Source organism: Pleurodeles waltl, chromosome 3_1 (genome assembly GCF_031143425.1).
Source record: "Pleurodeles waltl isolate 20211129_DDA chromosome 3_1, aPleWal1.hap1.20221129, whole genome shotgun sequence".
Lineage (NCBI taxonomy): Eukaryota > Metazoa > Chordata > Amphibia > Caudata > Salamandridae > Pleurodeles > Pleurodeles waltl.
Genome location: NC_090440.1, coordinates 1,938,779,676 through 1,938,794,734, shown reverse-complemented (window position 1 = coordinate 1,938,794,734; position 15,059 = coordinate 1,938,779,676). Strand labels below are relative to the sequence as shown.

The following is a 15,059-nucleotide window of genomic DNA, read 5'->3' as shown; positions in this document are numbered from 1 at the left end:
CTTGCCAGTGCTGGTAAAAAGTAATCCTTATGTCTTCGAAAAATTAGCCATGCAGCATGGTTTGCTTCCTAAATATTGGCTTATTTTGATGGCTAACCTAGAATATATTTCTTAATGCAGAAGGGTTTGTAATTTCCCTCTACATTATTAGTAGACTCAGAACAAGGTAAAAAGTAGTATAAGCTGGTGCCAAGCTGCCTCTAAATGTAAGAATTTTTAACAATTTTGTTGATCTCAGAGTCTAAGGATATGTATTAAAGATAAAACACTATATATATATATATATATATATATATATATATATATATATATATATATACACACACACATATACACACACACATATATACACACACACACACACACACACACACACACACACACACACATATACAGTATATCTAATTTCTTCTCTGTAAAGTAGATTTAGGTAACTTTTATGGTGTTCATTTCACAATGATAGAAATTCAGTGTTGTGTTCCGTTGTGTCCTTCTTCTGAGCGTCTATGATGTCCTTTTGGCCTAATGCGGTCCCTGCTCCTAGGGTGGTACCCTTGCAGTCCCTTCTCCCCAGTGGGTTCTTCTGCTGTCTTTTGTCCTTGCCCCGCCCATTTGCTTCTGGTTTCTATGAGCTGTGACGTTCCCTGTCTGAAAAAGTGGAGATTACTACAGTACTCAAAGATATTGAGTTTAAAGCTAGCATAAACTTTTGCATACGCCAGGCCCACATTAATAGTCAGACATTCAGGTTACGATCTTTCTTGGAACTTGGAAAGATTCATCAAGAGGAGGAAGTTGCTAAAATAGCATTTTTCCAAGGGTGGTAAAATGCAGCAAAGACGAGTGATGTAAAAAACATAAGTTTCTCTTCTTGTCCTACTCTTAACTCCATGAACATCTTGTATTGTTTATATGTTTACATTTTAAAACTTAGATCTCTTTAATTTGTAGGTGTACATTTTTCTTTGAATTAGTAAGATACTTGTATGATGCAACAGCTAACCTTAACTATATATCCATACCAAGACTGCTGCATCTAGCAGCGTGAAGTCTGGCTAGTTAATAGCAAAAGCTCTTTTTGAGACCGCCGAGGCCTCTAAGAAAAATGCTTATTTTGTATAAAGTAGACCTTGCTGATACGTTTTGGAATTCGTAGGACTTAAAAACATTTGGTGCTGAGAGCGTTCTAATTTTGTGGAATAGCCTTAGTTTGCCGTAGCTCTGCCCCCTAAATAGCATCCTAAAGGACTGGTTGCTTTCTAGGAATTTTCAGCTTGTCATCTTTGTGTTAGATCACCGATCCAAGCATGCGAACTTCTTGTTAACTTAATCAGTCGTTTATAAGCAATTTGGGAGTACAAAATTTAATGTGACAGTCCCTCCTTGTCTGCAGCTAGGGGCAAGAACGCGCTACTTAGAAGTAGCTAAGCTTTCATGCCCCTTTCTAATCAGTGGCAAAAAAAATCCTTTGGTAGGACCTGTGAATAATATTAAGCTTTAGAGTAAGCAGCTTTGTAAATAGACCCCATACCTTTGCATATTCTAGATTTAGATTTCTTACACTGAAATCCTGTGATACCTTGATTGTTATTCTGTGCAAGTTTTTTGGGGGGAAAAAACCTCCTCACTTTCCCAATGTTTTCTGTAGCCTCCGACCATTCTCTGCATTCCTGTTTTGTGGTTTGGTGTAAAATAGATGCGCTTTTAGGGAGAGCACCGGAGATTAGAGAAGGCTACATGCTAGCCTTCTCTACAGAGAACCTAATCCGAGATTTCTTTCAGAAGTAGTACCTCGCCATTGGCAAATCTTGTGACAGCAGTCATCTACAACTTAAATCTCCAATACACAGCATCTTCTACACATTGAAAACTATCCGGATTGCATAGGTCTCATGATTTCCCATCAAAGGGTTCCTAAGCACCTCAACTATAAGAAATCGTGTGCATTCTTTTTGGTGCGAGCACTTGGTCCTTTCCCCATCCATTATTTTTTTGCTATTGCACTGAATTTTTTTTTTCTTTGTAATGCTTCTTCACTGAGATCGTGTGTACAAACATTTGTTTGAATGGAGTCCCAAAATAAATACAAGCACCCCTCCATGACCTCTTTGACGGCTTACGCTTAGGCAGCAGAAACTATTACGTTTTTAAGAGCTAAATTGCATGATAGAAACTGGAATATTGCCATCATAAGCCATACTTTACCTTTAAATGATTTTCACCGTTTTAAATAGTATACGCTTGTATATTTTGGTGATGTTCTGAAGCAGATGTTGACTAGTTATGGTTTGTTAACAAAATGGCACAAAATGTTTACATGCTTTTAAGCCCTTCTGTTTTATTTGTAATGGACGGCTGCATTGTTTATAATAGAGCTGTGCACGTGGGGGTATTTGTAATATGTTCTTTTTTGTCTGTTGAGCAGAAGCGAGAGCGAAAGAGGGAACTTGGCCATGTCAATGGGTTGATGGACAGGCCTGGAAGGAGAACCGCCTCACCAACCAGCGATATGGATTACTGCGATCGCATGTCTGGCAGCATCCGGGCTTTTACCCAGGCCAGGATTTTGGAACGCAGAGGAAGCCGGCCTGGCACACCAACCTCCAGCGCTAGCACTGAAACCCAAAACTCTGAACAGAATGATGTTGATGAGGACTTAATCGATGTGGACGATGAAACTTCAGTGCTTGACTCAGATTTTGGGACTCCACAGCTGAAGCGACCGTTTGAACTGCTCATTGCTGCTGCAATGGAACGGAACCCCACCCAGTTTCAGCTCCCAAATGACCTGACCTGCACCACAGCACTTCCAGGTGAGACTGTTAGCTAGAGGCCATCTATATACAGGTAAGCTGGTTGGCATTATCCCCAAAGGGTTTAAATGTGCCAAAACCGTGCCCCAGCTGTGTCTATGCAGCGCTGACATATGTCCCAGTGCCTCCATGTGATGTGTTTTACTGCAAACTGCCTCACTTTAGAGCTACACATTCATTAGAGCACTTGCTAGAAAAAGGCAATCTTTTTTTTTTCCTGTTTTTTTTGCGGGGTGGCACTTATTCAAGTATGGATTTATTGGTGTGTGTTTTGTTCTTAGTTGATGTTGGGTGCTAATGAAGACGTTAGTCCTCTGGACTCCAAAGGGAGGGTGGTTGAGGAGTGGTGGTCTGAATAGTGCTGTGACGTGCTTAGTTTTCATATTGCTATGTGAAATGGTTGTCTGAATGTCTTTTATGAATAGAATGTGTTTGGGTTGCACCGTCAGCGATTTTCTAATGGCCTTCCAGGGAAGTAAGGTCTCTATCCTTAAGGGATTTTCCTCCTTGCTTATTCTTTATAAGCATGGCAAGACTATGAGTGTTTGTTTCACTTTTAAACGTAATATTAGGGAGTCAGTTCTGTAGCTAGTCTGTACCTTTGTCCAAGAGGTGTCGAGTTTCAGCCCGTGTCATGTTAGTGGTGTGATGCCATGAATTGTTTATTCTTGTTTTATCTTTAGAGATACACTGGTTTTGGCGATGGCGGGTCTTTGTATAGGATGATGCAACCATTTAAGCATCCCGTGACAGGCTATCTGGTTAGTAATATGCAATGGTTGGGCTGCAGAATCACAAGTACATTACTCAAAGTTCAGTTAAAAGGTTGTTGCCCTCGTTTCTCCCTTGGGGGTGAAAGATTGAAGACAAATAGGAAGTATATGTGTTGCCACTCCTTCCCAGATGCCTGGGTATGCCAATTAAAAGGGTGTTATTTTGACCTATTTATTTGTTATAATGTACAAGTGTGGTTTCTGAAAGATTCTTTAACTCGCCCTTTTCTTGATGGATTGGAAGGATCCAATCAGCTAACCATTTCAGGGTTGTTCTAGAAGCTTTCCTCCACTTGCGCGCATCGGAGTACAGATTTTTTGATCCAGGCTGTGGGTGGCTTTTTAATCTAGCTCACTCTCTTTAGTGGGACTGAAGCCTGACAAGCACCCGTGCAGCCCGACGGTTACAGGATTACTCATATTTCAGAATTTTCTGCAATACCCACTGTGCTCAGTTAAAGGTATGGGCTAGTTGGTGAGTTCTTTGGGATTTGCCCCGAGTTGAGCTGTGTCCATCCTCCTTACATCACTCTGGTACACTTCAGCACTCTATGTGAGAGCTCATTTGGTATGAGCTCCTTCTAACAGTGAAGCTTTTCAGGTGGGAAACCATTATGCTGAATGCCATTCACCAGAGCTCTTCCGTCGGAGAAACCATTTAACTTGGCCTTCACTCACCAAAGCTAGCTAAAACGACAGAATTCCTACATTGGGGACTATCCGCTATATAGCTTGCTTCCCTCTGACAAATGAGAGAAGTGTAGGGGAAAGATAGGGGAGCTATACACCTTTTAGAGTTTGCCTCCAAATACCACCATAAGCTCTCTGAAAATGAGTGTGTGCAATCTTTATTTGCTGAGGGATCACCGCACAGAGGGCTGCAACACCATCTCTGAATTTCAACCCAGGACCTTGAAGTGCTGAGAAAAAAAATAACGTGGGCACACAATTCTATCACGACCCTAGTCCGCGTTGTTGAAGGACCTGGGGTTGTCCAGTGATGAGGGGAGACACAGAGAATCCAAGGGGAGAGCTCTGACATTGAGGAGGCTGAACAGTAGGGTATGCTCAGAAGAATAGCAAAGGACACCAAGCAGGAAAAAAACAGAAGGTAACACCAGGCCCCAGCTGGACTTTAGGCCCTCAAAGAGTACCTTCGCATTAAAGCCATTGGCAATCGAAGTAAAACATAAACCTAAAGATCTCCCCACTGGTTGAAGATTAAAAAAACCTTCTGAACTAGCCTCATGCCCAAAAGACCATTGAGAGCACAGTAAGGAGAAGAGCTGTCAAAAAGAGGTCTCGACAGCGATTAATGCTCAACTCCAAACAAAAGTCCCTCAAAGTAGAAAAGCAAAAGCAACTCCTTGCGGGATTGCCAAATTTTGAAGAAAAATCATGAAGTAAAGTTACAAGCAGAGAAGCCCACTGAACTGGAGCCACCTTTGACATCCAAGCCCCAGGAGGAGGAAGAGGCCTTCTCCGACTAAGAAGGTGACAAAGGGTAGGGCCAGTACAAAGTCCAATACCTCAGTGTCAAAACGACAGAGGAGGTGTTGCAGGACATGGACACAGACTCCTCCAAAAAGGTCACTGAGCCAAGTCCTTTGAGGCCCTCACCCCCAGATGATGCGGCTATGTATACTCGTCTCATTAGGAAAGCAACGGGTGCGCGTGGCGTAGAGTTGGTGAAGGTGCAGACGTAAGCATGCTTTCTCCTGGAGACACACTTGCCCTTAACAAAAAAAAAAATCTGTTCCTTTCAATGCTATTCATTGTGGTAGTCCAGGGACACAAGGTCTTTAAGGAACTATTAACGGCTAAGCCAGCAAAGCCAAAAATTGAGAAAAATATAAGCATTCATCAAAGGATCAAGCTTATATCTAAGGGAATGCAGTAGTGGACTGCGTCATCGTTGTCACGGCCTGTAAAAGAGTCGGTGCTCTTGCAGCAATTGCACCTCCACCCGTCAAGGAGAGCAAGCAGGTGGACATGATAGAAAAATGGACACATCAGCTGCCACAGAATTGTGGATCTCAAATCATAATGCACTGCTTCAGAGATATTTCCACCAGAAATGAGGAGATGGAAGAACTCATGTAGGACCTCTCAGAGCAGGAAAAGAAAAGTGCGCATATACAGGAAGGCAGAACTATTGGCAATACATGTTTTGACGTCTGTTTTAGATGTGGCAGACACTGCAAGCAGACAGCTCTGGTTTGGAACCACCCGAAGAAATGAGTAGCTAGCTGATTGTCTAGAGGAAACCAGATTATAGAGAATTTTTCTACCTGAAGCAATGTCTGAATATGTTATTTCTGTAGTGTAACAAAAGCTGTTTCAGGTGACAGTGATACTTTATGGGCTGGACACGACAACTCTGTTGCGTCGACGGTGGCCTTGGGGGGCCACGCTTTGTTGAGGACATCTGGCTTTTTGAGAGATGTCCCGAAATCATTTATAGACATACCCTTCAATGGCACCTCTCTTCTGAGACACATCGGGGTCAGCGCTCAAGCAATTTAAGGAGTCCCAGGCTACGGCTCGGTCCCTTGGCCTCGCAACTGCTCCTTATCCACTTCAGCCTGCTTTTCGCTCCTTTTCTGGCTACGGAAGGGGTGCCCAACCGCGTTCCTTGTCCTCCAGCCACCGTGCCACGCATGCTGCCCAGCCTCGGCATGGCCGCTGGATCCAATGTGACTTCTGTACAAGGAATTTGCGGCTCTCTTGGCCAAGGGATCCATAGTGTCCCTGTGCCAGAAGTAGGTTGTGGTTGTTATTGCCCCTGCTTTCTGGTGCACAAGAAGGACAAGGGCCTCCAGCCTATCCTAGACCTCCAGTCCCTTCCTCAGAAAGGAGAAGTTCAAAATGCACACTGTGGCTCAGGGCCTTTCTGCCCTGGAGACTGGATGGTAGCGTTGGACTTGCAGGATGCTTACTTTCACATTCTCGTCCTATCTGCCAACAGACGTTACTTGCGGTTTGTAGAAGGTCATGAGCACTTTGAGTTTACCGTACTCCCCTTTGGTGGTCACAAAAGTGATGGAGGTGGTTGCAGCTCATCTGCGCAGGTCTTCTCCCTACCACGACGACTGGCTGTTGAAGGCAGGCTCGCCCAAGGCTGTCTGTCACCACCAGACTATGGCGAACCTGCATTCGCTTTAATTTACTATAAACCTGCCGAAGTCACACCTGACTCCCTCTCAGATGCTCCCTTTCATCAGAGCTGTTCTGGGCACAGTGCAGTTTCGGGCCCATCCTGCTGAGCAGCGAGTCCAGGATATTCAGGCTATGATACCCATGTTTCAGCCTCTGTCCTGGGTTTCGGTGAGAGTCAGTCTGAGGCTGCTGGGCCAGATGACCTATACGGACTGTGCAGTGGGACCTGAAGTTCCAATGGGATCAGGGTAATCTCTCCAACATGGTCCAGATCTCGGAGGGAACTGTGCAAAATCTGCAGTGATGGCTTTCAGACTACGATTTGGTCAAAGGCAGATCAACCCTCCCCCCACTTCCCCAACCAGATCTGACTGTAGTGACAGATGCGTCATTCCTGGGATGGGGCAGCCACATGGAAGAGGCGGAGATGAGATGTGTCTGGTCTTCGGCAGAGTCCAGGCTCCACATCAGTCTTCTGGAGCTCAGGGCGATCATACTTGCATTGAAAGCATTTCTTGCCTATCTGAGGGAAAGGGGTGCAGGTGTTCACTGTCAGCACCACCGCCATGTGGTACTGCAACAAGTGGGGTGTGGTTGTGGACGCTTTGACAAGAGGCTCTGTGCCTCTGGACGTAGCTGGAACGTCCAGGCATATCCCTGTTGGTTCAACATCTGGCTGGCTCCCTGAACGCCAGAGCAGACTAACATAGCTGTCAATGCATGGTCAATCACAAGGAGATGGGAGGAGAGTGGAGAGAGCCTTGTTTAGATCTGTTTGCCTCCACAGAGAGCCTGCAATGTCAGCTGTTTTGCACACTGGAGTTTTCCAAGGCGGCACACCCTCGACAACGCTTTTGTTCTTGAGTGGAACTCCGGCCTCCTATACACCTTTCCGCCAATACCACTTTTGCCCAGAGTTATCAAGAACCACCAGACCCAAGTAATACTTGTAGCTCCAGACTGGGCACGAAGAGTATGGTATCCTGAGCTTCTGAGTATGGCCAGCGATCCTCCACTTAGACTGTCTCTTCGGAAGGATCTTCTGTTGCAGCAGCAGGGGACGGTTCTCCACCCGAACCTGTCCAGTCTCTGCCTTCTTGTGTGGCGATTGAGCGGTGGCAGATGACCGCTTTTGACCTTCTGCCTGTTATCTTGGCAACCAGGCGTCCCTCCACCAAAACGGTATATGCCTGTCATTGGAACAAATTTGTGGCGCAGTATACCAACAAGTCTGTTGATCCCCTTTCTGCACCTCTGTCTGAAGTTCTTTTGTTTGTATTCTTTCTTGCCCAGTAGGGCTCTGCTTTGGGCACCCTTAGAGGTTATCTGTCTCCGATCTCTGCTTCCTTCAGACTACCAGATCAACCCTCCTTGTTTAAATCTCCCATTACCCACACGTCTCCGCCTACCCCGTTCATAATGCCCCAGTGGGATTTGAAGTTGTTACTCACTTTCCTCATCCTTTTTGATCCCCTTCATAATTGTCCACTGCGGCTTCTCGCTTTAAAAACAGCCTTTCTTGTAGCCATCATCTCTGCACGTACAGTGAGCGAGCTGCAAGCTCTTTCTTCGAAGCCACCCTTCATCTCTGTCCATCCTGAGGAAGTAGTGCTTCGTACCAAGGCCTCTTTCTTACCTAAAGTGGTCACACCCTTACATGTAGGCCAATCCATCACCTTGCCCACACATCCTTCTCATGAAGAGGAGAGACTCCACTGTCTGGATCCAAAATGAGCGTTGGCGTTTTACCTTAATCATACCAAAGACTTCCGGGTGGACAATCAGCTCTTTGTTGGTTATGTGAGTGCGAAGAAAGAATGGGCGGTGCAGAAAAGGACCATTTCTAGATGAGTTGTTCTCTGCATCAAAATATGCTACGCTTGGGCTAAGAAGCCGCTCCCAGAGGGTTTGCCTGCTCCCTCTACCAGAGCAACTGCCGCAAGCAATGTATTAGCACGCAGAGTTCCAGTCCTGGACATCTGCCAGGCAGCAACATGGGCATCTCTGCACATGTTCACTAAACACTAATGCCTGGACAGTCCGGTTCGCAGGGACGGCTACTTTGGCCGTTCGGTCCTACAGGACTTCTTAGCATGATCTTTGTTCACAGACCCACCTCCGGTGACACTATTGCTTGGTATCTATTTTAAGGTAAGGAATCTGCAACTAGAAGTCCTTAAAGAACTTCATGATAAGAGATTTGAGTATAATATTTAATGGATGGTGGTTGGAGCATTGAACCACTGGAACAGTGCACTGTTCAATTTGGTTGAGTAGTAGGCTAATTTGGCTGAGCAATGACAACTTTGAGCAAGGATGTTACTAACTGACTTGCACCTCGTTTTTTTTTGTTGCTCCTGTCCATACTGTTGATGAGTTTTCGTTTTGTGCTAATGTGTGTTTGTGGTTCATATTAAGCCTGGTGTTTGGTGCATTTGCAGAAAGCACTTGGTTTGTCAAACTGTGGTTTAATTTGGTTTTTAATTTTTACTTCAGATTGTAGGTTACATACTAGTGTGAAGTCTTACCTGAGGTTTTGAGGAAAGGTTTTTGAAACACTAAATTAAGGTTTTGTCAACTTAGCTTTACACAGTAGCAGCAGCATCAAGAATCCTCTGGGCAATCGTGTTCTTTCAATTCTAGATTAGTCAGTATACATAATTGAAAGGGGGTGGGGTCACATTGTGAAAGACCGGTCTATCATGATGTCCTAGCAGCAGATTCGGACTAGCAGTTGTAAATTAAAGTATCTCACCTATGTTACAAGATGTTGTCTAGCACCTTTTATCACACTACAGTATGTGGAGGAGCCAGGAAAACGTTGGCATCAGGAAATGGGAGGAAGGATTAGTTTTAAACTCTTTCACCCAGTTGTTGTTACGTTTGAGGTACAGAAGAGGTGGAATATTGCATTGAGGAAGTGGGAAGATGTTCTTAGAGAAGTGGTGCAATGGGACAAAAGCATACTTTTTTGGTTATATACATACTTTGTAAGAGTTGCTGTAATTGGAAGGGTTTGTGTATGATGGCAACACACCCTATTTTCTTGTTGGTATAGTCTGTATACTTTTAAAGCAGTGTGGGCATGGGGTGAACCTAATCATGAGGAGCAATAAAATCATAGCTACTAAAGGTAATTCAACTGGTTATGTCCACTGAGTGCATGTAGCTTCTGTGGTAATTCATGGGGTATAGGTCACTCAGTGGATCAAAGACCGTTCTGTTCTAGTGAATCAATGAATGTGCTTGGGAAGAATATTAAAGTGAATGCTTAACCCTTGGTCAACGACTTCCATCAGACTTGGATCTTTTTCAGATGGTGTGATGGCAGCAACGACGGAGTCCTTAATACGCATTCTCTAGCATTGGATCTTTCATAGATTCACAGACTTGAATCCTTCTGTATCGTTAAGCTGCAAGTCCCACGGTAAAAATTCCTCATCTGCTCAAAGAAAATTCCTTTAGACATCAAAACAGTTTACCTAAGCAACCCTGCCACTTCATTAGGAAAGACCCAAAATTCAGCCAGTGAGGTGAAAGTGCATTGACCTTCACTCCCCAAGAGGCTTCTATAGTTCCGTTTTTTACAGAATATCCTGTGGAAGGGAGTCCTAACGGAGCACTGCTCAGAGATCTTTCTCATCAAATGTTTTGGTGAAAATGTCTGCTTACAGTTCCTCAAGTATTTTTACATCTAGCCTTTGGAAATGTCTTCAATGATTCCCTTCAACTGCTTCGTCGACCACTCACCCTCCCTTTCCCATCTCACCTGTTTGGGCCACTGATGAAGGTTAAAAATATTGACTCCTAGATGACGCCTGCTCATTGCAGACGAAGGCTTACCCACTTATGACCATACCAATGATGGCACTGGGACTACTCCTGCCCCATTGACGATGAAATCACAATCAAACACACCTGTCACTAGCCTGATGTCATCAACACAAAAAAGAAAAACTGTATCCTTTCTTCTTGTTCCAGCAAAGAAATCTTTGCTGCCGGAAGAGACTTTGCTGTTACTTGAAGGCACATTACTTGGTGAAGATGAAACGGAGGGTAAGGTGCCAGAGGAAAGACCCTTTGGGCCTGCCACCAGCTGCCCTCAGCCCCATGTCAAATGTCAGCACGATGTTAACTATCGATAAGACCAGCCAGAGGTCAGCTGCAAATATGAGAAGAAACAACAATATCTTTGGGAGTATGGGCACCCCGATTTTGATAGGCATCATGACAAGTGCTACGATCACTCCGATGGTCTGCTTCAATGATTGGCATTGATGCAGGATTATTGTGCATGGGTTCCACAATATTCTTCACCTCAACCCTCACCACTTCCGCTGCCTCCATCTGACTTTTACCACCAGTGCAACCTTTCTCTCCACTGTCCGACATTTCAAAGGTGGAAATGGATGCCTCCAGTGTGATAATGAGCAAGGGAAAAACGGTAAGCTCTTGGAGAAGCCTAGGGCTAAACAATGGGATGACTGTATAGCCTCCGCTAAGTGATTCAGTTTTTAGTGATGGTCACTGAAACAGAATGTTTTCTTTATGACTTCTTGAACAAAGTACCATGTACATTGGTCAGTGAATTTCCAGTAATTGATGACATCTGGCAAGCAGGTATTAAAATTATGCAAACCCCTTTTTTCCACATTGTTGCTCAGATTTAACAAAAAATAGAGTCCCTGACAATACAGCAACTTGTCTTAGCCAGCCGAAAGCCTATTCAATTGTGATGCAGGCTACACAGTGTAGTTACAGAAATCCTTCATCCTCTTGCACACCACCACTAAATTGAGAAGTTAGAAAGATAGAACATTTCAGGAATCTTGTCTCTAGTCTAGCAGTCACAATTACAAAGGCCACTAATCTTATGGCCATAGCTGTTATATTTAGACATGGGCGTACATTGTCCTATACCTATATTTACTACATGAGACGTTCTTGCCATCCTTTGGGAGGAAGAAGCAGCTCTGCAGCTATGATTGATGGAGCCTCATATATGGTATATGGTATAACTGGATTTCTGAAAACGGGGGGTACTGTGGTGCCTCTTAGGAGGCAGGGGTGGTTACAATCCACGTCCTTCAGACCTGAAGTGTAGCACAGTGTATGAGATATGCCTCTTGGCGGTGAACACCGGATGACACTTTCCAGCCAATTAAATAGATGTCAATACAGCCTTACTCTGGAGGCCCTTCACTATCGATAGCAGTTTGTCCATCAGTCACAAGGCGCTGGTTTGTCATCTTTGACTCTGCTCACAATCATGCTGCAGAAGATCCCAGGAGTCACCTTTGAGCTGTCCCTCAACGTCATTGGATTCCAGTAGGGTTAGTGACCAGTCAGGTCACCAACAGGCACTGGCAAATGCAAGCAGGAGCTGAAAATGTATTTGCAGAGTTTTGGGGACCAGCAAGGTCCAGGAGACTTTACCCTTTGGGGGCGGGGGTGTTCAGGGCTAGCACTCATCATGCCGGAAGGCCGTCAGAAGTCACTGGAGCCCCTATGAGTGACACACAGGGAGTCACAAGGAGGCCTCAGCAGCACGAAAAAAAACAGAAGTCCCATTTTGCAGGAGTGGCAGGAGCAGGGGCCCATAGTCTCCCAAGTTGGTCAGAAGACCAGCAGGACCCAAAGGAGACCACAGAGTCCCCACCTGTGATGCAGAGCCTTTAGATGTCTGTGGGACAGTGTAGGAGGCTGGACTGGCTTGTAGTGAGTACCAAGGGGTACTTGCACCTTGCACCAGGCCCAGTTATCCCTTATTAGTGTATAGGGTGTCTAGCAGCTTAGGCTGATAGATAATGGTAGCTTAGCAGAGCAGCTTAGGCTGAACTAGGAGACGTGTGAAGCTACTACAGAACCACTTAGTGTCATATGCACAATATCATAAGAAAACACAATACACAGTTATACTAAAAATAAAGGTACTTTATTTTTATGACAATATGCCAAAGTATCTTAGAGTGTACCCTCAGTGAGAGGATAGGAAATATACACAATAGCAAAAATATGCAGTATAGTCTTAGAAAACAGTGCAAACAATGTATAGTTACAATAGGATGCAATGGGGAAACATAGGGATAGGGGCAACACAAACCATACACTCCAAAAGTGGAATGCGAACCACGAATGGACCCCAAACCTATGTGACCTTGTAGAGGGTCGCTGGGACTATTAGAAAATAGTGAGAGTTAGAAAAATAACCCTCCCCAAGACCCTGAAAAGTGAGTGCAAAGTGCACTAAAGTTCCCCTAAGGACAAAGAAGTCGTGTTAGAGGAATAATGCAGGAAAGACACAAACCAGCAATGCAACAACTGTGGATTTCCAATCTAGGGTACCTGTGGAACAAGGGGACCAAGTCCAAAAGTCACAAGCAAGTCGGAGATGGGCAGATGCCCAGGAAATGCCAGCTGCGGGTGCAAAGAAGCTTCTACTGGACAGAAGAAGCTGAGGTTTCTGCAGGAACGAAAAGGGCTAGAGACTTCCCCTTTGGTGGACAGATCCCTCTCGCCGTGGAGAGTCGTGCAGAAGTGTTTTCCCGCCGAAAGAACGCCAACAAGCCTTGCTAGCTGCAAATCGTGCGGTTAGCGTTTTTGGATGCTGCTGAGGCCCAGGAGGGACCAAGAGGTCGCAAATTGGACCAGCAGAGAGAGGGGACGTCGAGCAAGACAAGGAGCCCTCTCTGAAGCATGTAGCGCCCGGAGAAGTGCCAGAAACAGGCACTACGAGGATGCGTGAAACGGTGCTCGCCGAAGTTGCACAAAGGAGTCCCACGTCGCCGGAGACCAACTTAGAAAGTCGTGCAATGCAGGTTAGAGTGCCGTGGACCCAGGCTTGGCTGTGCACAAAGGATTTCCGCCGGAAGTGCACAGGGGCCGGAGTAGCTGCAAAGTCGCGGTTCCCAGCAATGCAGCCCAGCGAGGTGAGGCAAGGACTTACCTCCACCAAACTTGGGCTGAAGAGTCACTGGACTGTGGGGGTCACTTGGACAGAGTCGCTGGATTCGAGGGACCTCGCTCGTCGTGCTGAGAGGAGACCCAAGGGACCGGTAATGCAGCTTTTTGGTGCCTGCGGTTGCAGGGGGAAGATTCCGTCGACCCACGGGAGATTTCTTCGGAGCTTCTGGTGCAGAGAGGAGGCAGACTACCCCCACAGCATGCACAAGCAGGAAAACAGTCGAGAAGGCGGCAGGATCAGCGTTACAGAGTTGCAGTAGTCGTCTTTGCTACTATGTTGCAGGTTTGCAGGCTTCCAGCGCGGTCAGCAGTCGATTCCTTATCAGAAGGTGAAGAGAGAGATGCAGAGGAACTCGGATGAGCTCTTGCATTCGTTATCTGAAGTTTCCCCAGAGACAGAGACCCTAAATAGCCAGAAAAGAGGGTTTGGCTACCTAGGAGAGAGGATAGGCTAGCAACACCTGAAGGAGCCTATCACAAGGAGTCTCTGACGTCACCTGGTGGCACTGGCCACTCAGAGCAGTCCAGTGTGCCAGCAGCACCTCTGTTTCCAAGATGGCAGAGGTCTGGAGCACACTGGAGGAGCTCTGGACACCTCCCAGGGGAGGTGCAGGTCAGGGGAGTGGTCACTCCCCTTTCCTTTGTCCAGTTTTGCGCCAGAGCAGGGCTAAGGGGTCCCCTGAACCGGTGTAGACTGGCTTATGCAGAATTGGGCACATCTGTGCCCAACAAAGCATTTCCAGAGGCTGGGGGAGGCTACTCCTCCCCTGCCTTCACACCATTTTCCAAAGGGAGAGGGTGTAACACCCTCTCTCAGAGGAAGTTCTTTGTTCTGCCATCCTGGGCCAGGCGTGGCTGGACCCCAGGAGGGCAGATGCCTGTCTGAGGGGTTGGCAGCAGCTGCAGTGAAACCCCAGGAAGGGCAGTTTGGCAGTACCAGGGTCTGTGCTACAGACCACTGGGATCATGGGATTGTGCCAACTATGCCAGGATGGCATAGAGGGGGCAATTCCATGATCATAGACATGTTACATGGCCATATTCGGAGTTACCATTGTGAAGCTACATATAGGTAGTGACCTATATGTAGTGCACGCGTGTAATGGTGTCCCCGCACTCACAAAGTTCAGGGAATTGGCTCTGAACAATGTGGGGGCACCTTGGCTAGTGCCAGGGTGCCCTCACACTAAGTAACTTTGCACCTAACCTTTACCAGGTAAAGGTTAGACATATAGGTGACTTATAAGTTACTTAAGTGCAGTGTAAAATGGCTGTGAAATAACGTGGACGTTATTTCACTCAGGCTGCAGTGGCAGGCCTGTGTAAGAATTGTCAGAGCTCCCTATGGGTG

At 45.9% G+C, this 15,059-nt stretch overlaps 1 protein-coding gene across 1 annotated transcript in view; it reads left to right on the top strand.

Annotated features, from left to right (window-relative positions):
- Nucleotides 1–15,059, top strand: part of PHF12 (PHD finger protein 12) — a 370,276-nt gene that overhangs the window by 111,992 nt on the left and 243,225 nt on the right. Inside the window, exon 4 of the mRNA XM_069226214.1 lies at nucleotides 2,426–2,813. Coding sequence (XP_069082315.1) covers nucleotides 2,426–2,813 — 388 coding nt within the window. The remainder of the gene's footprint in view (nucleotides 1–2,425; nucleotides 2,814–15,059) is intronic.